At 39.1% G+C, this 24,419-nt stretch overlaps 1 protein-coding gene across 1 annotated transcript; it reads left to right on the top strand.

The window, feature by feature from the left end:
- The first annotated feature begins 514 nt into the window (after positions 1 to 514).
- On the top strand, positions 515 to 6,074 carry LOC148080414 (tubulin alpha-1A chain-like). Its single transcript, XM_087792101.1, has 4 exons — positions 515 to 699; positions 4,300 to 4,522; positions 4,597 to 4,745; positions 4,827 to 6,074. Exons 1-4 carry the CDS (start codon positions 697 to 699, stop codon positions 5,805 to 5,807), a joined length of 1,356 nt encoding a protein of 451 aa, XP_087648227.1. The 5' UTR covers positions 515 to 696; the 3' UTR covers positions 5,808 to 6,074.
- Positions 6,075 to 24,419: the final 18,345 nt, after the last annotated feature.

Genomic DNA, 24,419 nt, shown 5'->3' with positions numbered 1-24,419 from the left:
GAGTCTCTTGGTCTTGCTCAGTGTCATCCGATATTTATTGTAAATGAAAGATCGAAAATAAAGTTTTATTTCAAACAACATGAGTTAATCAACACTCAGATAGCATCTTATAACAATTATTTAGATGTTGACTGAAAAGACCACACTATTGTAGTATATGTGAATAATAATCACAATTTCTAAATGTTTGCTAAAGGCATAATCCAACTATAATGTAAATTGTTATCATATAAACAACATCGCATTTTCTTTATTGAATCAAGTAAACCTAGAGTCAAACCTCGGGACCTTCAAAAAAATTACAAGATTAGGTGACCCTCTGTTCTTAAATATGTCATCACTAATGAGAAAGACTTTGAAAAGACCTGTTATTGATCTTTTTTTTTTTTTGCTTGTGTTCTTTGTTTTATTTTTGGCTTTATTTGATGATTTGTTTTGTTTTTTGTCACACCCTTCTTCCTTATACGTTGATTTTACATAGTCATTGGTCTTTCTTTGGTCATCCTCTTTATTGAGAATTAAAACCAAGACGGGTGGTTTGGACTCTTCAGAACTAGGGGTTTGGAAGAGATTACGTACCAAAAGTGACATATACGGCGGTATGTCGGCCTACTGAGGTGTAATCTGCCATTATAAAGAAACCTTCTTAAATTCTATTTACAGAATATAAGTGGGCAGGAAAAAGACTTTTCAAAAATGGTAAGACTGATATATCTTTATTTATTAGTATATATATTTTATACCTATGTGTTCGCTTATAAATATTGTACTGTAGCTATATTGACGTAAAAAACTATTTATTACTTAGGAATTTTAATCGTATCAAATGATTTTAATTGTCAATTTCTTCACATGTACAGGACTTAAAAAGGTATTGAGATTGCGTTTCTCATTGTTTTCAGGTTGTAGACAGAGGACATTTTAAATAAAGTAAAGTGGCCAGACACAACAATAATACAATAAAAACAAAAACAAAGTAACATAATACCTTTTATACATTATTTTAAAAAAAGTAGGGTTTAAAACAGAGGCAGTTTGTGTGCAAAGTGGCATAGATCATGAAGGCCTTAGCTTCCTAACAGCCTGGTGGAGGATGTTAGCTGAAAAAACCTTGAGAGATTTGAATATTGCCTTTATTCAAATGACTATGTTGTCATGGACCATGCACCATGGTTCAGCCAATCAAATATTTATGCAGAAATATAAAATCTCAAAGTATAGTAAAGAAATACCACAACTTAGAACACTAGTGGGTAATTTTATCAGGGGCCATGTTTTATATAGTGGCTGTTGTGAGGGGGCATCAAGCAAAAAATAAGGGGTAAAAAGTGTAAAATTAAGCTTAAGTTCTGAGTAAAAAGTAAGTAATTAAAATCCTGAGTTCGGGGGCAGGAGTGGAGTGAAAGTATCTGGATGTTCTGTTCTATGTTAGTCTTTGTATCCTTTGTCTTCTGTTTTTCTTTGATCTATGTTCTTTGGCTTTATCTTTAGACTTAGATTGTGTCATCTTGTTCTTTCTCTTTATGTTCTTGTTCTTATTTTATTTTGATTATTTTTTTATTTTTCATGAAAAATTGCTGTATTTCTGTGGCTATTGGAAAAAACAATTTCAATCAATAAAGTTTTACCTTACCTTACCTTACCTTTAATTTGATCAAATTGTTATTAATTACTTTTATTAATGTAAAGATCAAATATAAGAGTGTTTTATATTTTATATATATTATAATTTAATATATTAAGGGGGCGATAAATAACAGTAACAATGAAAAATATAAATAAATACAAAATATTTTGTTTCTACATCTGGGTGCACAAACCTTTTCGCAACTGAAAACTACTCCAAGGGCACCCTGTGAGCCAAAGGGCTACCATCCGCTTGGTACACACTCTTGAAATAACTTGGATATGATTTTGGATGAAAACAAGAAGGAAAACTGCAATTTACTTCACTATGTTGTTATTTTGCATATCCCCACCTATCTGACGATCCCTTACCGAACATTTCACTCAACCTTCATTTTCAGAAAGTAATTCAGTCCCCTTGCCTGGATACACATATGACTATTCTGTTGTCGTCTGTAGATAGGCACAAAAATACCGGATAAGGATAGAGGAGTACAATGGCTCTAATTTATTTTTGACGCAGACATCCCATAAAGAGTTTGAAAAAAAAAAAGTTTAATTCAATTCACGCTTGATTATTTCTCCGACTTGTGGAATGTGCGATCCCTAAGCCAATTCCAACTTTGCATGGAGTACAAGCAGGCATCTATCATGTAAGTAAACATGTTATTGTTTCACTATTTCAATATTGAAAGTGTTTGATGAGGCGGTTCAGCTCAGAATGTTTGAAATGCTTATGTGTCTATTTATATTTTCTATTTGTATTTGTGATCTATTTGCACTGGTTAAGAGGTTATGTGAGCTGCTGTAAGTGTCTTGATGTTTCGACCTGTAAAACAGAAGTTGCAGAAACAATGGTTTATATTTATAAAGAAAAAGTTTGAAAGGTATATGATTCAAAAACACATCATCATCCTATCACATGTTTGTCTCACTTTCCTGGGTGAGAGGGAGGCTGAGGATGGGCTACAAGCCCAGGCATGGAATGTCGGACTATGAGCAACAAACATACAACAGTTCACTGCAACGTAACTAAATGTTAATTATGATTTCCAACTGTTGTTTATGATATCTCAGCAAACAAAATCACAAAGTAATAAACAAACAACTTTCATGATTTCTTTGCTGTTGTTGTCATACAAGTTGTAATGTTCTTTATTGTGTCATCAATATTTTCTAATTTAAATGACAGACTGTATCTTTCTGCTTTATTATAATATTATAAATATATAAAGTGTATTTATTCATTATCTATAAACTGAAATCTAAGCAGGTATTTAGGCTTGTAAAACTTGTCCGATAAAACTTGAAGTCACACTTCTGTTTTCAGTCTTTAAATAAAATAAAATGACTGATAATAAAAAAACAAAAAACAGAACAAGCGGTTAACTTCTTTTTTATCAAACATTTATCAGTAAAAAAAGAAAAAATACCACACAGTGGGAAAAAACAGACTTTCATGTATTAAGACATTGCTTGTGTTTTTTTTAAACTTAAGAAGATGTTTCATATCATTCATCCATATCCCATTGGCAAAATTGTTAACCATGAATAATTCATTGAGCCTTTTTGGTCTTATTGTCCTTAAATCTAACTCTTTTTTTGTGGACTATTTGGATGAATTAAGTACTTCATTTGGTGAAATAAGATCATTGTATTATACTGATGTATTATGAATGGGATTTGTATCAGATAAATAACTCATGAGATTTTAAAATGCTCTTAATCTTTATGAATCTGACTATTTGAACTTGTATTTGTGTGTGCCACATCAAAACAAATGTTTTCCATGCCTTGCAGGTCTAAACTTAGATGAGGATCTGCCACTGAATTCTTAGTGACACAAGCTTCAGGACTGTATCCCTGCACGGGCTCGGCAACGACTTTCCTTAGGACGACAATGTTTGAGTGTATTAAAATCTTGATAATAAAACTTTTGTTCAACATTGTTTTGATTTTCTGTGCGTGAAGTTTGTGCAAAACTAAAATTTGTTTTAATTACTATGTTGGTCTCTAACGGTACAATTACAAAGAGCCAAAATTAATTAATCGGGTGTTGACAGGAAATAATTGTAGTTTGTCATTAGTAAATTAGAAGATATTGTAAACCAGGTGTTTGAACAAAAAATATTTAAAATATTGCAGAAATGTGACATGTAATGGATTAGTCTACATAAGCATTTAATACACAAGTCAACAATAATAAACTTCGTCCAACTGCTGCAAACCAGGACATGGCAACTTTTGCAACGTTTAGCGAGTGCTTATGGGTAATGTGGTCTCCCATCGAGCTAAACACTACCACTTTAGTCCACTCGTGGCGCTTGACTTCAAATCACCTAGAATCGCTTTAAGAGAAGCCTTAATCATATTACAACTTGTTTCTCAAGTCCCGATCAGGCTTGGTCTGGCTAAACTCACTTATGTCCAGTTTTTTGCCAAAGAAATTGAAGCGGCAATGGGAAAACACTTTCACTCCATTATTCAGATGACAGTGTCCAGTGTGGCATTGTGGATATTGTGATGTCAAGATCCTAGGATGTTGACATCTCTGAATGTCAGGCCTTGAGATAATGTTGGATTTTTTTCTCCATGTAATTCTGAGGTGTTGTGCTCAATTATTAGGGTCTCCATAGTTTAGTAATTGTTGCTTTTTTTCTGGTTTCTGTGCAGCGAGAGTGTATTTCCATTCATATTGGCCAAGCCGGTACCCAGATTGGAAATGCATGCTGGGAGCTCTTCTGTCTGGAGCATGGTATACAGCCGGATGGGTTGATGCCAAGTGACAAGACAACTGCAGTAGGTGATGACTCCTGTACCACATTCTTTAGTGAGACAGGAGCTGGTAAACATGTGCCAAGAGCCATCTTTTTTGACTTGGAACCTACAGTCATCGGTAAGCAACTTAAGACAACATTTATGTTTTCAATGATTATATTGTATGGTAAAAAGAAATTGTTACTTTTATAGATGAAGTTCGTACCGGAACATACCGCCAACTCTTCCACCCTGAACAGCTGATCACTGGGAGGGAGGATGCCTCGAACAACTATGCCCGTGGTCACTACACCATTGGCAAGGAGTTTATTGATCTGGTTCTTGACAGGATACGTAAACTGGTGAGTTTAACATATTAACACATTTTTTTGTCAAGCTGCATTTTTCTTCTAAAACTTATGTTTACTATGTTGTTACTTTAGGCTGATCAGTGCAATGGACTCCAGGGTTTCCTTATTTTGCATTCATTTGGTGGAGGAACCGGCTCAGGCTTCACCTCCTTACTGATGGAGCGTCTTTCTGTTGAGTATGGCAAGAAGTCCAAGCTAGAGTTTGCCGTTTATCCCTCCCCACAGGTGTCCACAGCAGTGGTGGAACCCTACAACTCAATCCTGACCACCCACACCACCCTGGAGCACTCAGACTGTGCCTTCATGGTGGACAATGAGGCAATATATGACATCTGCATGCGAAATCTCGACATTGAGCGACCCAGCTACAGCAACCTCAACCGTCTTATTGGTCAGATTGTTTCCTCCATCACTGCCTCACTGCGCTTTGATGGAGCCTTAAATGTGGATTTGACAGAGTTCCAAACCAATCTGGTACCTTATCCAAGAATCCACTTCCCTATGGCCACTTATGCCCCAGTAATCTCTGCAGAGAAAGCCTACCATGAGCAGCTGTCAGTTGCCGACATCACTAACGCCTGTTTTGAGCCTGCCAATCAAATGGTCAAATGTGACCCTCGACATGGGAAGTACATGGCATGTTGTCTACTGTATCGTGGTGATGTTGTGCCCAAGGATGTCAACTCTGCAATTGCCAACATCAAGACTAAACGAACCATTCAATTTGTTGACTGGTGTCCCACTGGCTTCAAGGTGGGGGTCAACTACCAGCCACCAACTGTAGTTCCAGGAGGAGATCTAGCAAAGGTGCAAAGAGCAGTGTGTATGCTGAGTAACACTACTGCCATTGCTGAGGCCTGGGCTCGACTGGACCACAAGTTTGATCTCATGTACGCCAAGAGGGCTTTTGTCCACTGGTATGTTGGTGAGGGAATGGAGGAGGGAGAGTTCACAGAGGCTCGTGAAGACATGTCGGCTTTGGAAAAGGACTATGAGGAGGTAGGAACTGAGAGTGTTGAAGATGAAGGAGAAGACGAAGGAGAGGAATATTAATTTTGAAATGGGAACAACATCTTTAGATTTGGTTTATTATATCATGAATATCTGGATGTAACTTTAGATTATCTAGAAAAGTGAGCTAGTTTGTCTGTAATAGGATTTGGATTTAAAAAAAATTGTGTGATTTACATTATGATTTACAAAAATATCAGCCTCCCTTAACTTTGTGATATGCTGTAGAAATGTATGTACGCTTGTGACAAAAGGAAACATTTACAATGTTCAAAAGCTAATAAATGGTTAAATTTTCTGTTAACTCTATTTTTAGCAGTGTATTTTTCTGATACATGCAACACCTTTTGAAATATAGTCTGTGGCCTTTAGAAGCCCTCTTTTTCCTAGCTTGTCATTACATTTTAAAAGGACCATACTAATGATGAATACACAACTGTACCACTGTAACACCCCTGAAGGTAGTATTTATCACATATTAATTCTAAATGGTTTTGAACCAATAATAAAAATAAAAAAATCAGAATATTTGCGCAGAAGAACTTTATGATATGTAAATAATCGTAATATAATCCACGCCTAATTACTGGATATTTTCTCCTAACTCCTTCATTTAAGTACGAACAATTTTTTTTTTTTTCATGTTAAAGTGATGCATTAAAAACAGTCGAGTTAACTAAAACAAGTCAAAAACGTTATTAAATATTAGTTGGCTTCCTTTGCATTCCAAATTAAATACTCATAACATAAAACACAAGTTCTGATAAAACGATGTGCGAATGCTTGAAGGAAATGGCGTCACGACAACCCGGATGTGGAAGGTAATCGGCACGGAGAAGGTTTTAGGTCAGTGATAGTTGTCTATTCTATATAGAGTTTCGAGGTTGTCAACCGGAAGTGTTTTGAGACTATTTCCGGTTCACGCGATTCTATTTTCTCTTCTTCTAAACACCCCTAATGAGAAAAATAACACATTGAGACATTGGGACTTAAAAAAACTTATTTTGCAATTTTAACCAAACTGATTTTTTAGATCTTTATTCATCCCTCTTCAGTGGTATTTTTGAACCAATCAAAACCAATGTCCTGCCTACTTCATTAGCCTAGTCCCACTTCCTGGGAAACCTCTTTAAAATGGCCGCCGCTATCGAACTTCATCCACTTGTCTTGTCTCAAGCCGGATGTCATGTGTTTCATGAACCAACACTAAGGTGAGTAAATCGGCAATGTGTCAATGTGATGATTTAGTTCCACAAGAACTTTATTATTCTTTTGTTTTAATATGACCTTGATGATGATTTGAATGATTTTGTACATTAAGCAGAAAACCTTATTTTTATTATTAGTTTTTAATGTCTAAAACGGGAGTTTCAGGGCTGAGATGAAATTTACGTGAGTCCTTGACTGCAACTTGTGTTTTTGTAACCAATCAGAGCAGAGTGGTCGTGGGTACTCTGACGTGATTTAGTCTTATATAAATATCTTTATTAAATGAGAGTTTTGTGCAAAAGGATACATACTGACGAGTATATAGAGGTCCAAGAACAATTTAAGAGACACTTAAATCAGCACATTAAGTGTCCTTTAAGTTGATTCTAAGTGGTGTGTGGCTCCAGTAGAACACAATTATATCCAGCAGTTTATTAGCTGATGTTGGCTTGTGCTACTAGCACCAGGGTTCTGTGACCTTAATCATTTTTCTCATGCCTGCAGTTCTTTCTAAACAGAGCCTGGTGTCAGTACAGGATAGAGGCAGCCTACAGTATCCCGGCTGCGCATGTGCGGTGACGTCGCAATTTTGATGACGTCTACACGGTTCTCTCACAGACACGAAGCTCGTTCAGCCTACACTATCACGGCTGCGCATGCGCGGGATTTGCCGTGGAGAGTCAAAGTATTTCAACAATGATTTCAAAGATATTTACGTGCTGTAATAAAGTAAACACGCGACGAAAATCCGACCTTTGATGTGAATTATATACTAATGAAGTAAAAACTGTTAATTAACGGATCGTAGTAAAAGTTTATATTTAGATTCAGTTATTCTCTGTCCAAACATTGATCTAACTGTGTTATACAAACATTTGTTTAGAAATAACTGGAAATAATTGATCCAATAATTAGCTTCACTAGTATTCAAAGTAGTATTTGCCGTACAAAATAGTTTTATCAACTCTCGTAGTTAATTCATTTTCTTTTTTTTAATACACATTACTACCATCTAGTGACCATTTAGTACTATTATAACTACATCGATTATTCTAAATAAATTAGTTGGAATATTCTGTATTTTTAAATCTACAACCATTTGGAGTACAATTACTGTATGCAGAGGAGATAAATGTGATTGTGTTCTTGTACACACTGAATGTTTGTTTTTATTAACACCATAATAAATGAAACTACTTCTGTAAAGAAAACAACTGTCTTATGTTTTGCAACATTGGATCCTCCAATTTTTAATGAAGCAGTCGAGGGGGAGAGGCCTTGATGCCCAGTGTCGATGCCAAACAGAAGAGTGGCTAATATGCATTTAATTAGTGATGTCATCAAGTTTGCGACATAAAACCAATAACACATCGTACTTGAAAAATGTTGCAAACTTGATTACGTCACTAATTAGATGCATATTAGCCACTCTTCTGTTAACTATTGACACTGGGCATCAAAGCCTCTCACCCCTCATCGTCATTAAAAATTGGAGAATCCAATGTTGCAAAACATTAAGACGGTTGTTTTTTTTTATACAGAAGTTGTTTTTATTTATTTATTATTATGGTGTGTTAATATAATGTGATTGTGCTCTTGTACACACTGTTTGTCTTTATGTCTGCATACAGTAAGTGTACTCCAAATTGTTGTAGATTTAAAAGTGCAGAATATTCCAACTCATTTATTTAGAATTGTTGTAGTTCTACTAAATAGCCAATAGATGGTGTTATGTGTATAGAAAAATAAACTTAAATGAAAATGAATTAACTTCAAGCGTTGATAAAACTATTTTGTACATCATCAAATGCTTCTTTGGAAATAATTGATCCAATAATTAGCTTCACTAGTAATTAAAGTAGCATTTGATGTACAAAATAGTTTTTATCAACGCTCGTAGTTAATTCATGTTCATTTTTTTATACACATTGCTACCATCTAGTGACCATTTAGTATAACTACATCGATTATTCTAAATAAATTAGTTGGAATATTCTGTATTTTTAAATCTACAAAAATTTGGAGTACAATTACTGTATGCAGACATAGAGATAAATGTGACCGTGTTCTTGTACACACTGAATGTTTGTTTTTATTAACACACCATAATAATAAATAAAACCACTTCTGTAAAAAAAAAAACAACTGTCTAATGTTTTGCAACATTGGATCCTCCAATTTTTAATGAAGTCGAGGGGGAGAGGCTTTGATGCCCAGTGTCAATGCTTAACAGAAGAGTGGCTAATATGCATTTAATTAGTGAAGTCATCAAGTTTGCGACATATTTTCAAGTACTATGTGTTATTGTTTTATAAGTATCCCGGCTTCGGTGACGTTGCAAACTTGATGACGTCACTAATTAAATGCATATTAGCCACTCTTCTGTTAAGCATCGACACTGGGCATCAAAGCCTCTCACCCCTCATCTTCAAAATAATTGGAGTATCCAATGTTGCAAAAAATTAGACGGTTGGTTTTTTTTTATACAGAAGTTGTTTTATTTATTATTATGGAGTGTTAATATAAATAAATGTGATTGTGCTCTTGTACAACACTGAATGTTTGTTTTTATGTCTGCATACAGTAATTGTACTCCAAATTGTTGTGGATTTAAAAATACAGAATATTCCAACTAATTTATTTAGAATTGTTGTTGTAGTTTTACTAAATGGCCAATAGATGGTAGTAATTTGTATCGAAAAATGAACTTGAATTAATTAACTACGAGCGTTGATAAAAACTATTTTGTACATCATCAAATGCTACTTTGAATACTAATGGAGCTAATTATTTGATCAGTTATTTCTAAACTAATTACTTGTTTGTATAACACAGTTAGTCAAAGTTTAAATTTAGATTCAATTATCATATTTTTCGAACATTTATCTATGATCCGTTATTAACAGTGATGTGAATTGTATACTAATGAAGTAAACAAAGGTTGGATCTTCGTCGCATGTTTACTTTATTACAGCACGCAAATATGTTTGAAATCATTGTTCGATTACTTTGACTCTACACGTCAAAAAGTTTCAAAATGCTTTCTAGCAAATCCCAGGCATGCGCAGCCGCGCTATTTAAGGCTGAACGAGCTTTGCCTCTGTGAGAAAACTGTAGTTGTATCAAGTTTGCGACGTCACCGCACATGCCCAGCCCGAGAAACTGTCCGTTGCCCCAATCCTATACGGACGGTCTAAGCTTGGTTTCATAATTTTTGCTTTAGAAAATGCCTTATTTCGAAATTGAAAGGGGAGTTAAATGACCTTGAGCAAACTAGCCAGGGGTTGCAACTGTCATAAAAAAGGGTTTGGCAATAATGGAAAATATGTAAAGTTGTTCTTGCTATGATTCTCTTTGCCAGGTCAATCGGTGCATGCTATGCTACTGCTGACCATATTTCTCAAGCGAAATGGAAATGGTGACTGAGAAATTAAGGGATTCTGATGTTTACTTTAGGGACTATTTTGATACAGAAACTGAACAGATTTGATGATCACTCCCTGGTTGACCACATTTGGCTGAATACCAAGCAAATATTTGTTGCAGTAATTTGGAGTGAGGATCAAGTTGAGAGTATTCTGTGTGCTGCTGCTGCATTTGACTGACCCTTCTTCCTGGTCTACAGAGGCTTGTTGGAAACATGTAGTTCCACGAGAAAGCTGGGGAGTGGAGAGAAGGTCATTGGGGGAGGCCATGTCTGACCTTCAGGCACAATTCAGTATTCAAGTCTATTGGACCACAGAGTCGGTGTGATCGGTCGTCTCTGGACTCCTTTGGCTCAGTGTAGAATGGAGTGAGGCTCCAGCGAAGGTCAGTAGAGGGAGGCTTCCAGGCCATGGCTGACTTTCAGGCACACAGGTTGGACCCTGAGGCTGGAGAAAGATGGCGAGCGACTAGTACCAAGTGTACAAAAAATGAGATGCGGTCACTTCAGTATTCTGAGTCTATTGGACCACAGAGTCTGTGTGATCGGCCGTCTCTGGACTCCTTTGGCTCAGTGTAAAATGGAGTGAGGCTCCAGCGAAGGTCAGTCAAGGGGGGCTTCCAGGCCATGGCTGACTTTCAGGCACACAGGTTGGACCCTGAGGCTGGAGAAAGATTGTGATCGACTAGTACCAAGTGTACAAAAAATTAGATGCAGTCACTTCAGTATTCTGAGTCTATTGGACGACAGAATCGGTGTGATCGGCCGTCTCTGGACTCCTTTGGCTCAGTGTAAAATGGAGTGAGGCCCCAGCGAAGGTCAGTCGAGGGGGCTTCCAGGCCATGGCTTTACTTCAGGCACACATGTTGGTTTTTGTCTCTCCCAGGACTCCAGAGTTGCTCCAGGATCTTAACCATGTCTAACCGTGTCTTCTTAAGCAGGTCCCAAGCCCGTATAAATGCAGAGGGTTGTGTCGGGAAAGGCATCCAACGTAAAACCTGTTCCAAAACCGACTATGCGAATCGAAATCTGATCCGGGAAAAACGGTCCCGAACGATAGAAAAAAAACGCTATATTTAAGGCAAATTTCCGTGCTGAGAGGTCCTCCCCCTATCACCCCCCACAGATGTGTCCCTGCTTCGTTCTTTTGATCCATGATTAAAGGTGTGAAAAGGGCAGACAAAAACGTTTAACTAACCGTTGTCATGACTCTACGTCTGTTCCAAGCTTGCCTTGACAACAGTGTAAATCAGTCTGAGTGAAATTTTGATTGTGAATGTGTATTCCAACGTTTAAGCTCTTAGATGAAGCTAGTAATTTATACTTTATATTTTGATTATCTTTTAGCATTAATTTAAGTATGGCGTATACGTATAGTGTATAATAATTTTTAATCTAACAACTCCCATTTTAAAAACATTTTATCGTTTTTTTTATCTAATATTATCATCTTCCCAACGACATATTATTATCATGTACCTGCACACGCTATATGTATAACTGAAAATATAATCATCTGTCTGCAATATTATTTTTTTTAAACGGTGACACAAGGTTTTGCCTTATTCAGAAGTGGTCTTTCATCATGTTTCTCAGCAGTCCAGTCCATCAGCATTATCATCATCCGCAGTCGGTCTGATTGTTCTTCATCTTCCATAGTCGGTGTGACTGTTCTCCTTCGTCATCTAGTCCTCTTTGTCCATGTCCCGATTCCAGGCGTGCAGAGGAAAAGCCGATCCCAGAAATCCGTCTTCGATCTTCTCCGAGTCCATCTTCTTCAACCTACACACAAATAACCTTCATTCAGGAGTAGCTCTGACCAATTTCTTTTTTTATTAATGTAATATAATTGTGTAATTTCCCCATGTACTTATCCGCTTGTTTCTTTGGAAGGTGTTTGATACTTCTCTTTTGAGTGCGCCTACTCATCCAGGTCAGAAAATCCTGCGTTCCCTTGTCTTGATTTTTTAATTTTTTTATATCCTCCTCTGATTTTGACCCTTGTTGGAGACTACACTGGTGTTGGTCCCACCACCTGCTGTGTCGAATTCCAGGTATCTCCACCTGAATGCAAATTTAAACCTGGATCCTCCATGACCTTTATAAGGGCATTTTTAAGGCCTCCTTTGTCTCCTTCAACTGCAAAAGGAGAACTAGACATATTCGTTAAATACAAAAAAAACATGCGACTTTTATTTCTGCAGAATTGAAACTGGGGTGTTATGTTGTCTGACCTCACTTGTGCTGAACTTTGGAAATCATTCCTTTACCATTCAATTAAAACCTACATCTATTTTATAGGAAACGTTTTAAGTTTTCTTTTTCAAATTAACGTCATCACTATTTATTTATGTTGCTAAGAATTCTCTGTCAGAACCATGCCTTCTAAATGAGATTGTCAAGCATTGTACAGTAAGGATGCAAGAGTAACCATTTTCACTTTCAATGATAAATTCGACTTCTGTAATTAACAAATTCCTGATAAAAAAACATATCTCATGGGCTTTGTAATGCAATGTTTTTTCAAAGCCAACTAGAATCCTCTGTGCATCACCGTCTTGCCCCCAAAAACATCTTTCTATTTGACCAAATGTTTTTTATCATTAATGACCCAAAGACCTTTCTTAACTGACCGTTTCAGCAACTGATTCATACCTCCACTTCTACAATCTGATTCACACCTCCACTTCTACTCAACATTCTTCCCCTTACCTACAACTTGCATATGATGGACACAGGAGTCACTTTCTCCATGAGCCTGACATCATCTGCACCACGGCTCATGTGAAATTGTTTACAACCTGTGGAATGTCAGCAGGGGTCCTTTGTTTTAACAGTCCTTAAAACACAACTCGCTCCAGCCTCTGTGCAGCTGATTTAAAACATCTCCCTTCCTGTAATTACACAACTTAACACATTCAGTTAGTAATAGCCATATAATTGAATTATTTTGTCTTGCTGATAATCTGTAATTTTTAGCTTTTATTTTATGCTACCACTAGTTTGAGGGCTGAGGATTCATATCAGGTAGGGGGGTGAAAGCAGATTTATTTGCTTATTGTATTTTAGGCTGTTAAATAATGCTGAGGGTAGAAAGGACATTCATTACTCCAGTGATCTGGTTGCCCACATGAAATGTACCATTTGTTCTTCTCTCTCTTTCCTTGACCTGTTGACGAAGCTCAGAGTTTTGTTTTATTCAATTGACTCATGTCATTTTTGTCACATTCTTCTTGTTCTTTCAATTCTTTGTTAAACATCTTAACATAATGGCATTCTATTATAGTTTTTTTTTTATCCAATCCTGCTACAGCCTCTAAACGGTTTCTTACAGAAATGGGGCATCCCTTTACAATTGCCCCCCCTGAGGAGTGCAAGGTGACTGTCAGTGGACCACCCAGTTGTTCCTCCCACTTAGTCCTATAACGTGTTACATATTCACTACCAGTTTCTCCATCTTTGTACATGCATGACGTAAGTTCATTCACATCCACCTTTGTAGGGAACGCCTCCCTCATGGCCATCCATACCTGTCTTGAATGATAAGAGAATGGTGCCTGATGAGGCTTATTATCAGTTCCTGCTTCTTCTTCTATTTTTGACACTTCAACACTATCAGCACCCACACATGCTGTAACAATGTGTCTCCAATAGCCAATACAATTCCTGTCATATTGTTGCAAAAAACATGAATCCAAGCACCTGCTCCCCTTTCCAAAGGAGGAAGCTTTTCTTTCAAACATTGTACATCCATCATAGTTGCTGAGACGTTATCAGTAGTATCCCTCCTTCTTCCACTCTTCACCACTAGAGGAAATTGTCCAGAAAGGCTTGTTCCCAATCCATCTGATCTCCCTTTTAGTGTCCCTTTCTTACCTTTTCTAGTTTTTACTGTAGGTTTAGAAGGCTTCAGGGGCGTGCCTGGGTCAAGTTTATACTTACAATATTTGTCCTGTTCCTCATCCTCACTGCTGCTTTTTCCCTCACTGTACTTTTTCTTTTTCAATTTTTCTGATTTGTCATTTATTTGCTCACACAGCTGCTCAATAGTCTCTAGTGCACTCGTCAGGGCTGCACTCACATCTTCATCTTCTTTATTTTGTCCTTGTCTTATTGCCATTTCAACTGATCTGCTAAGTGTTTTTTTTTTTTTTTTTCTGCTGTGTCTAACAGATCTCTTGTGTCTCGTGAGATTTTCTTGCCTGTGTGTTATTATTGCTACATTATCCATAATCTCTTTTAAATTCATCATTTTTGTTTTGTCTATTTCATTACCATCTTGATCCATCCTCAGCTGCCCTCCTGTAACATTGAACACTGGTGCCTGGGTGTTCACTTTCTCTTTTGTTACCATTTTTTTTTTGCAATTCATCAGACAGTTGTGCATAAGGATTAAGAGGATTTTTTTTTTCTGACATTTTCGGATTCACATTTTGGTTTCCACCTTCTATGTAAGGTGGTGGTGAATCTGTTTTTTCAGTTACATTATTTTCATCAACAACTTCCTTTTTAACAGCTTTCACTGGTGCAATCACTTCAGTATTCAACTTAATCATTTTTACCATTTCCATCATCTCAAAAAATCTGTCTCTATCAGTTTTTGTTTTTTTCTAACAAAGCCAGTCTGTATATTTCACTAAACAACATGCTTATTTTTCTCTTTCTCAAACACTCAACCTCAGGATCCGTGTCAACATTCTTCCGATGATAAGACAACCCCAAACCAGGTGGAATTGGCATTTCACAAAATTTGCATGAATAATCACAGCAGAAAGGTTGAGAGGTCAGGGCAATAAAAACCATTAGCCCCAGTTTCCCATAGCAAGAAGGATTAGAAGTTTGATGAACGGTCAAGCTAAACCTTCAGTGACCGAGGATTTCAACACTTCATGCGAGATTCTGACCAACAAGAATCAGATAAGAACTTTATGGCTTCCTCCAGATGCAGAGTCTGTGAAGCGCCTCTTCACCACTGAAACAATTCACAGGCAAAATGCGTGTGTGTCTTGGATAATATTCATTGAAATGTTTATTACCTGCTTAAAGAAATATATATTTGGTGTTATTTTAATGTCCGCGGTCCGTGGGAAAAGAATCTAGAAAGAACAAATCGTTTTAAAGCATTTTTAATGTACATATGATTTTTCTTGTGTGTCGAAGAAAAAGACAACTGGAGAGGTGAGGAGGGGGGGTGTCAGTCTGGAAGACCCTTTTCCCGCCGAAGAAACGTCAACCAATCATAAAAGGGTTTGCCCCTTTTTAGTTTCAACATAAGAACTGTTATAGACTGAATTAATGTTGCACTCATTTATAAATTGCACCCCGGAACTTTTGTGCCTTTATCCGTGTTCTCTACGGGCGGGTTTTTTGTGTTGCACCGCCTACGGAATGTATGATCAATGATGGGCTGTTGTACGGTGATCTGTTTCCAGTAAAGTACCCTAACTGAGCTCCAAGTGTGCGTGCGTCATTACCCTCTGGTTACCACACTTTTGGCGACGAGGATTAAAACATATACGACGGAGTGTCGTGTAGTTAGGGTCGGAAAATAAGTTCCGTGGAGTTTTAGCTTGTAGCATGGCTGCGGCTACGGTCGGCACGCTCAGTGAGTTCGTCGAGCTGGATGGTGACTGGATTGAATATGTCGAGAGACTGGAGCACTTTTTCCTGGCGAATGGCATTGAGAAGGAGGAAAGGCAAAGATCGATTCTCCTCAGTGTGTGCGGTGCCAAGACGTACAAGTTGATACGCAATTTAGCAACCCCACAGAAGCCAGGTGACTTGTCATTCAAGGAATTGGTGATGCTAGTGCAGGAGCATCACAACCCCAAACCGTCAGTGATTGTTCAGCGCTTCAAGTTCCACACACATTCACGCAAAGAGGGAGTTTCAGTTGCTGCATTCATGGCGGAGCTGAGACAACTGTCGGAATATTGCGAGTTTGGACTGGTGCTTGACGACATGCTACGGGACAGGTTGGTCTGTGGTATCAATAATGACAGCATTCAACGCCGATTGTTAGGTGAAGTTACACTAACTTGCAAGAAGGCGTTGGAGATCGCTCATGCGATGGAAACAGCAGCTAACAACTCAAAAGACATTCAAGCAGCTAATGTCGGTGTGCCACAGAGCACCGTTCACCGTCTGTTTAAAGAGGGGAGAGTAAAGCCGATGAAGTCATTAGTGTTAACGGTGTGGGGGAGCGCATCTCGCTAATGACTGTGGTTTTAGAGATGCTGTTTGCCATAACTGCCAGAAAAAGGGGCACATAGCCAAGAAGTGCAGAGGTGCTAAAAAGCAATGGAAAAAGGAGTGGGAAGAGTCAAAACCCCAAAGGAAAACGCATCATTTGCAAAGAGAAGGACCTGAGGAGCAGTGTTCATTCAACATGTTCAGTATGGACCTCAGGGAACCCCGGGCAGCCCCGATCTGCGCAACGCTGCAAATAAATGGAAAAGAGATGACAATGGAGGTGGACATGGGTGCCTCAGTTTCAGTGATAAGTCATACCACCTACTGCAGGTTGTGGGGCTCTGGAAAGGCGCCCGCTTTAAGAAAGACTAACATCAAACTGAGACAATACACTGATGAGTGCATTCCTCTACTTGGAGCTATAGAAGTAGACAGCCCAGCCATTTTTCAGCGCAACATGGGGAATGTTCTGCAGGAGGTTGTCCATGTTGCTGTCTACCTAGACGACATCTTGGTGACGGGTAAGACCGAAGGGGAACATCTGAAAAACCTCGACCAGGTGCTGCAGAGAATGAAGGAGGCCGGGCTGCGGTTAAAGCGCAGTAAATGCGTTTTCCAGGCTCCGAGTGTCACCTACCTGGGTCATATGATTTCAGCTCAGGGGCTTTCCCCCATGACAGAGAAGGTGAGGGCGATAAAGGAGGCTCCTAGCCCAAAGAATGTGGCAGAACTCAGGTCGTTCTTGGGCTTAGTGAACTATTATGGGAAGTTCTTGCCTGAACTCTCCACTGTGCTTGCCCCACTCTATCAGCTCCTGCACAAAGACTGTTCCTGGACTTGGCAGCAGGATCAAGAGACAGCATTCCAGCAGGTAAAAGAACTATTGCACTCTGCAACGCTGCTCGTGCCCTTTGACCCAGACAAGGAAGTTGTTTTGTCCTGTAATGCATCAACCTACGGCGTGGGGGCGGTCCTTTCGCATCGTATGGAGGACGTAGGTGAGAAGCCTATTGGGTGCGTGTCTCGTACCCTCACATCAGCAGAACGGGGTTACTCTCAGCTAGAGAAGGAGGGGCTAGCTGTAGTTTTTGCTGTGAAACGGTTCCACCAGTACCTTTTATGGTCGCCCATTTTCACAGACCACAAGCCCTTGCTGGGCCTGTTTGGTGAGACTAAAGGTATTTCACCCATGGCGTCAGCAAGAGTGCAGCGCTGGGCATTAACTTTGTCAGCGTACCAGTATCGCATTGTGTATAAAGCAGGAAGTGCAAATGCAGACGCGTTCAGCCGTCTTCCCCTCCCAGAGTCACCGAGCCAAGCTAACCTCCTTCCAGAGACTGTGTTTTTGTTAGACAGGCTGTCTGACTCTCTGGTGTCCGCAAAGCAGATCAAACAGTGGACTGAAAGAGACCCGGCGCTGTCACAAGTAAAGCAATGGCTGCTGCAGGGCTGGCCGGTAACAGTTGTGCAGGAGGAGCTCAAGCCCTATGTCCAGCGTCAGCTGGAGCTCAGTGTGCTGGATGGCTGTATCCTCTGGGGCTCCAAGGTGATTATTCCACCTGCAGGACGTGCTCAGGTAATGGAAGTGCTGCATGAAGCTCACCCCGGGGTGTCAAGGATGAAGAGCCTCGCCAGGTTGTTTGTGTGGTGGCCAGGGATGGACAGTGCGTTGGAAGAAAAGGTCAAAGCATGTTCACAGTGTCAAAGTAACCAGAAGATGCCCGCACCTGCGCCTCTCCACCCGTGGGAGTGGCCGGCCCGTCCGTGGTCCAGGCTCCACCTGGATTTTGCTGGTCCGTTTATGGGTCACATGTTCCTTGTGCTAGTGGACGCTCATTCAAAGTGGATGGAAGCACACATGTCAAATATCACAGCCCCAGTTACCACTGACGCGCTCAGAAGCATCTTTGCCACCCACGGGCTACCGGATACAGTGGTCAGTGACAACGGGCCCAAAGCGCTATATAAATAAATATTACTTACTTACTTACTTACTTTCACCACTGAGGTGTTCAAAGAGTTTGTGGAGAAGAATGGAATCTGACATATCCGGTCTGGCCGTACCACCCTGCTTCCAACGGCTTAGCCGAACGTGCTGTTGCAGCAGGGGGACTGTGTGTATGTGAAGAACTTTGCTGCTGGCTCACCATGGCTGCCAGGGGTTATTCACCTCCAGTCTGGTCCAGTTTCTTTTGTGGTGGACCTGTTGGATGGCAGGCAGGTTCGCAGGCACCAGGATCACGTGCGGGCCCGCACTGATCTAGAGGGGGAGGGGTCTATCCGTGTTCTCTACGGGCGGGTTTTTTGTGTTGCACCGCCTACGGAATGTATGATCAATGCTGGGCTGTTGTACGGTGATCTGTTTCCAGTAAAGTACCCTAACTTGCCCTCGGGTTACCACAAGAACTGTGTTCAACTTAGAGAAAATCGTGTTGTTCCTGGGTCTTCAGTTTCACCAACTGCCTTCAAGATGAAACTCCGGCCTTCTAACTTCAGCTCCTGCAAGCCCAAACTGAGGACGCCGCTTAAGGACCCGCTTCCAGCATCCTTCCAGACTCCACAAAGTTTTCGTGAGTTTTTTTCTAATCTCAACTAGATCGGTCCGATTATTCCAATATTCGCAGCAAGCCTCACCGACTGCGAATCTCCATTAAGAAGAAAGCAGCCCGTGAATCATCCTTACCTCCTGTGAGAAGAAAGTGTTCCTGACCTAAAGGCTTTCCCTCAGCGAAGTGAACATTCCAGGCGTTCAGCGCGTTCATGTGAGGTGTCTACAACCAGGAAGCCGACACTGTCATTCATCGGAACGTTCGGTGGACCGAACGCAATCGCTTGGCCCCCTCGTCGAAAGAACTTTTGATCCCCTCGTTCCTTACATCCTCATCCACCCGCTTGCCACCTTCATCTGGTCTCCAGCTGCTGCCTAAACCTCCGTTCACCATCTACCGTCAAGTAAGAAGCTGATCACTTCATCTTGAACAAATTGATTTGTGTCTGGGTTGTTTAATATGCGGGTAGTCTAGTAAGATTTCGTACACGATTCTTTTCCCTTTTCCGTTTTTATTCTCGGTTCCAAAACTTACCATAACATACTAATTTTTGTCATTCATTATTCATACCTTTTTAAATAAATTTATAAAACGTCATGTCGTTGTTCGCGTCTCTATTCTGGTGTAATTTACGGTCAATTTAAGAGCCTCTTACTCAGTAAAGAACAGATAATCATAACAAAAAGTAGTAAACTTCAGTTAAATGAGATTGATTAAAACTAGTGTTTCATAGTTAATTAATTAAACAAATTAATTATAATTCATGTAAATTTAATAGTTTCCCTTGCACTATAAAACAAGGGTGGTGTCCCCTTTCTTCAGGTAAATCCTACCTAGAGGCGATTTTAAAGTTAAATCTACAAGGACTTGAAAATAAAGCTTTTTATAAGGAATAAAACTACTACAGATGTGCTGTAGAAGTTTGTGTTCACTATGCTTACAAATATGACTTACTCACTTACTTCACATTTGAAATCATTTGGCATGAACCACAGAGAGAAAGGTTTCATGTCAAGCAGGTCTGGAGTTCTGGGCAGTTCTTACAGGTCACTTCCATGCAAAAACAAAACAAAAACATACAAGTGCTCCCTTTTTAAATATAATACATCAATAAATACAAGCAAGTTTACTTGATCATGCATTCAGAGATAAGCTCACCATGTTTCCTTCATCCATTGTTTGATGGTGTTTCCATCTGGTTTACCTCTTTATGCTGGAATTTAAAGTACTTTTCATTATTATTTTATATATATTATTTCATTTAAAGAAAACTACAACAGATCAAATCCCTCATCCAAAAGGGTTAAAATAAATGTATACTTATATAATTAAATACGATAAATATGTTATTTGTATTAATATACGGAATTGATAAATGAAATCAATATCTTGAATATTAATAAAATAAATCGCCTACCATGACCTACCAATATAGCAAACGTTTTATTGGAATATAAATATATTTTCGTCCTTTCAAAATAACAAACAAAATACGTGTGAGTTGCATTATAATTTAAAAAGCTAAGTTTTGGTGAACTAGCTCTCGTGTTAACGCACCACAGAAAGTTACAATGCAATGAAACATTATTTCTGAGTCGACTTAAAGCTATAATTATATCTTACCCCAATAGACGAGTGACGCGCACCTGGTTCCGTCAAGTTACTGCACAAACGTGAGGACAAAATGCTATAGATCTTTGTCAACAAGTGTGACGTCAACATCCGGAGGTTTGGAGGAAGTTTGAAAAATTTTTACTAGACGCTGAAACTACAGAACTTAACTCAGTCTTTATACAATCACACATCTACAATTGTATTCAATGGTGCTTTTAAACAAACAAGCACAATATCTAATTTTATTCCTGTGGCATGACGGGTCTACATTCCGTGCACAATCAGATTCTACGTCTGAGCTGTGTAAAAAAAACAAACAAGGTCAAATACAGATTAAATGCACATTTTTCAAGTTAAATAAACAAGGAACATTTATTAGGAACTGGATCATTACTTTGTCAATGTGTGTTTTTCTAAACTCCCGTTTATTAGTGTGTGTCGCGTCACCTCTGCAGGATCGCGATTACTGTTGACAAACGTCACATAGATCGCTCATAAACCCAGCTAAATAAAAAGAAAACGGGGGGCGTGGTTGGCTTAGGCATGGAGTAGGTCGCGTTTTCTTTGGCTCCCCACCCTACGTTATTTAAACTACTTAAATTAACTTTTATCCGCACTTATATTCTACGAAACAGTCGACAAAGATTGGGACTATGCCTAAAAGCAAGAAGAAGAGTCAAAAAGTCCGGGAAATTCGCTCTGGTAGCGAAGACGAGTGCCAACCTCCGGAGCTAACGGACGCTAGCTCACCTAGCTCACTGAGCCGAGGAGAAACACCTGAAAAGACTGAGGCTCCGGGCTCCTATTCGCTCTTAATGGACGCTATTAAACAAATGGAACATTCTATGAACGCAAGGTTTGATAGTTTGGAGACTTCGCTTAAAAGTGTTAAGTCGGAGGTAGCTGCTAACACTTCCCGCATTGTTAGTCTCGAAGCAGCGCAGGAGGAAAATGGAGGACGCTTGTCGGAGCTGGAGAGAACGTGTACTGCGCTGCTGAAACAGAACCGGGTGTTGAGCGCTAAACTTTGTGACTTGGAGGGTCGTTCACGGCGACAGAACATCAAGATTGTGGGGCTTCCGGAAAACATTGAGAAGGGCAACCCCACTTCATTTGTCGCCGATATGTTGGCGAAACTACTGGGAGCTGACAACTTTCCGGGCGGCGTTAAGGTGGACCGGGCTCACCGCATCGGCGCGCCATCCGGCGGATCATCCAACAAACCACGCACGATGATCGCCAAAATACACCACGACCCTGTGAAGGAGAGGATCATCCACACGGCGCGGACGAAGGGTCCACTTAACTACGAGGGAAATCGGATCAGCATCTTCCAGGACCTCGCTGCTGACGTCATTAAGGAACGGAAAGAATTTGACAACGTCAGGCAAAAGTTACGTGAAGCTGGCGCCCGGAGTGGATTTCTCTTCCCTGCTCGTCTCATCTTTACTCTCGGAGGTGTCACAAAAGTTTTCAACTCGCCAAAGGATGCTGACAAGTATGTTGACGATCACATGAAAGCTGCTGCAGCTGCTGCAGACTAAACTTGGTAAAGATGAACATCTTAAAGACTTGTTTAAATTGCTGTTCCTTAAAATAATCTTCCTGTTATATATTTTTTTGCTTTGTTTGTCATAGTTAACTGACTAAATCGTTATTTGTTATTAACAAGAATATAGTGTTAATATATTAATTAGTTGCTCTGTTTAATTTCCAATGTTAAAAACTGGGTTATTGATTATTTTTTTCAAGTTAATTTTAAAGTAAAGTTGAAAAAAGAGGGTGGGGGTTCCCATGTTTATGTTGTATTTGCTCTATTCTGTTGAATAGCCTTACGGACACACAGTCCCGTTATCATGGGTTTTTCTTTTCTTCTCCTTTTTGTAGGGGTAGAGAGGGATACAAGGGTTGTTCACTTTTTTTTTGTTTTTCTTGTTTTAGTTTTGTTTTTCAGCACTTACTCAAATTTGTGTACATCAAGATCCAACATTTTAAACATTACATGCAATGATAGGGGGAACTAACATTGAAAATAACGTCAATATATGCTCTTGGAATGTAAGAGGTTTGAATAACCCGGTTAAGAGAGCAAAAGTGTTTTCCCATCTGAAAAGTTTGCATAGTGACGTTATATTCCTGCAGGAGACGCATATTAAACATTCAGATACTTTGAAGTTGCGGTGTGGATGGATAGCACAAACTTATCAGTCAACATTTTCTAGTAAAGCACGTGGTGTGGCAATATTGATTCGAAAAAATGTGCCCTTCAAGCACATATCCACCCAGATTGATCCGAATGGTCGCTTTATAATTGTGACTGGTATGATGTTGACGCTACATGTCACTTTTTTGAATATCTACGCGCCAAATTTTGATAACCCGAGCTTCTTCCGTGGTATTTTCAACTGTATTCCTGACCTGTCCACAACTACTTTAATTGCAGGAGGTGATTTCAACTGTGTCTTAGATACAATAATGGATAGATCTTCATTGCGTCTAACAAATCCACTTGACTCCACAACTGTTTTAAATAATTTGATGAAGTCTTTGAATCTAATTGATATATGGAGGATCCAACATCCGACTCTGAGAGAGTATTCTTTTTTTTCTCCAGTTCATAAAACCTACACACGGATTGACTATTTTCTCATTGACGGCAAATTAACATCTGCGATCTCCTCATCAAAATATTGCAACATTTTAATTTCTGACCACAGCCCAGTCATTATAAACATTGATTTTGGAAGGAAGAGAGGGTATTATAATTGGCGACTGAATCCAAGCTTACTTAATAATGAAGAATTCTCAAATAGATGTTCTGAAGAGATCAAGGAATTTATTAAATTGAACGATAGGGGAGATGTTTCTGATTCGATATTATGGGAAACTTTTAAGGTAGTAATCCGAGGTACAGTGATATCTTATGAATCTATGCAGAAAAAGAAAAGAGCTGTCAGACTAGTTGAAATTGACAAAGAGATTTCTGAAGCTGAAACACAGTATAGGGAAAATCTATCTGAAACTACACTTAAAAATATTGTTAGGTTGAGGCATGAATATAATACAATTCTTACCAACCAAGTTAACAGACTTCTTCTCAAGATAAAACATAAACACTTTGAACTCGGGGATAAACCTACATCGTTACTTGCTCGACAACTGAGAGGAATCCAAGCCAGCAGAGCCATACATCAAATTCTGTCTCCAGAAGGAGAGATTTTGACCGATCATCAAAAAATAAATGATTGTTTCAAAAATTTTTACTCAGAATTGTACACGTCTCATACTGAAACAACTGAGACCGAAATTAATGGCTTTCTCAGTTCAATTCCATTTCCGCAATTAGATGACAAAGCCCAAGAAAAACTAAATGCTGATATATCACTACAAGAGGTCTTGAATGCCATCAAAGAATTCCCAAATGGGAAGTCAAGTGGACCAGATGGATACTGCATAGAGTTTTATAAAGCATATGCTGATCAGGTGGCTCCTTTATTGCTTAGAATGTTTAGAGAGTCCATCAGGAATAAAAGACTGCCAGGTTCGTTATATGATGCAAATATTTCATTGTTGTTAAAAAAAGAGAAACCAGAAACTGACCCATCATCATATAGACCTATAGCTCTTTTAAACTGTGACCTTAAAATATTGACAAAAGTTTTAGCT

The sequence above is a fragment of the Callionymus lyra genome, chromosome 5 (genome assembly GCF_982586985.1).
Source record: "Callionymus lyra chromosome 5, fCalLyr1.hap1.1, whole genome shotgun sequence".
Classification (NCBI taxonomy): domain Eukaryota; kingdom Metazoa; phylum Chordata; class Actinopteri; order Syngnathiformes; family Callionymidae; genus Callionymus; species Callionymus lyra.
Note: the sequence above shows the minus strand (reverse complement) of the source record. Positions and strands in the feature narration are given on the sequence as shown.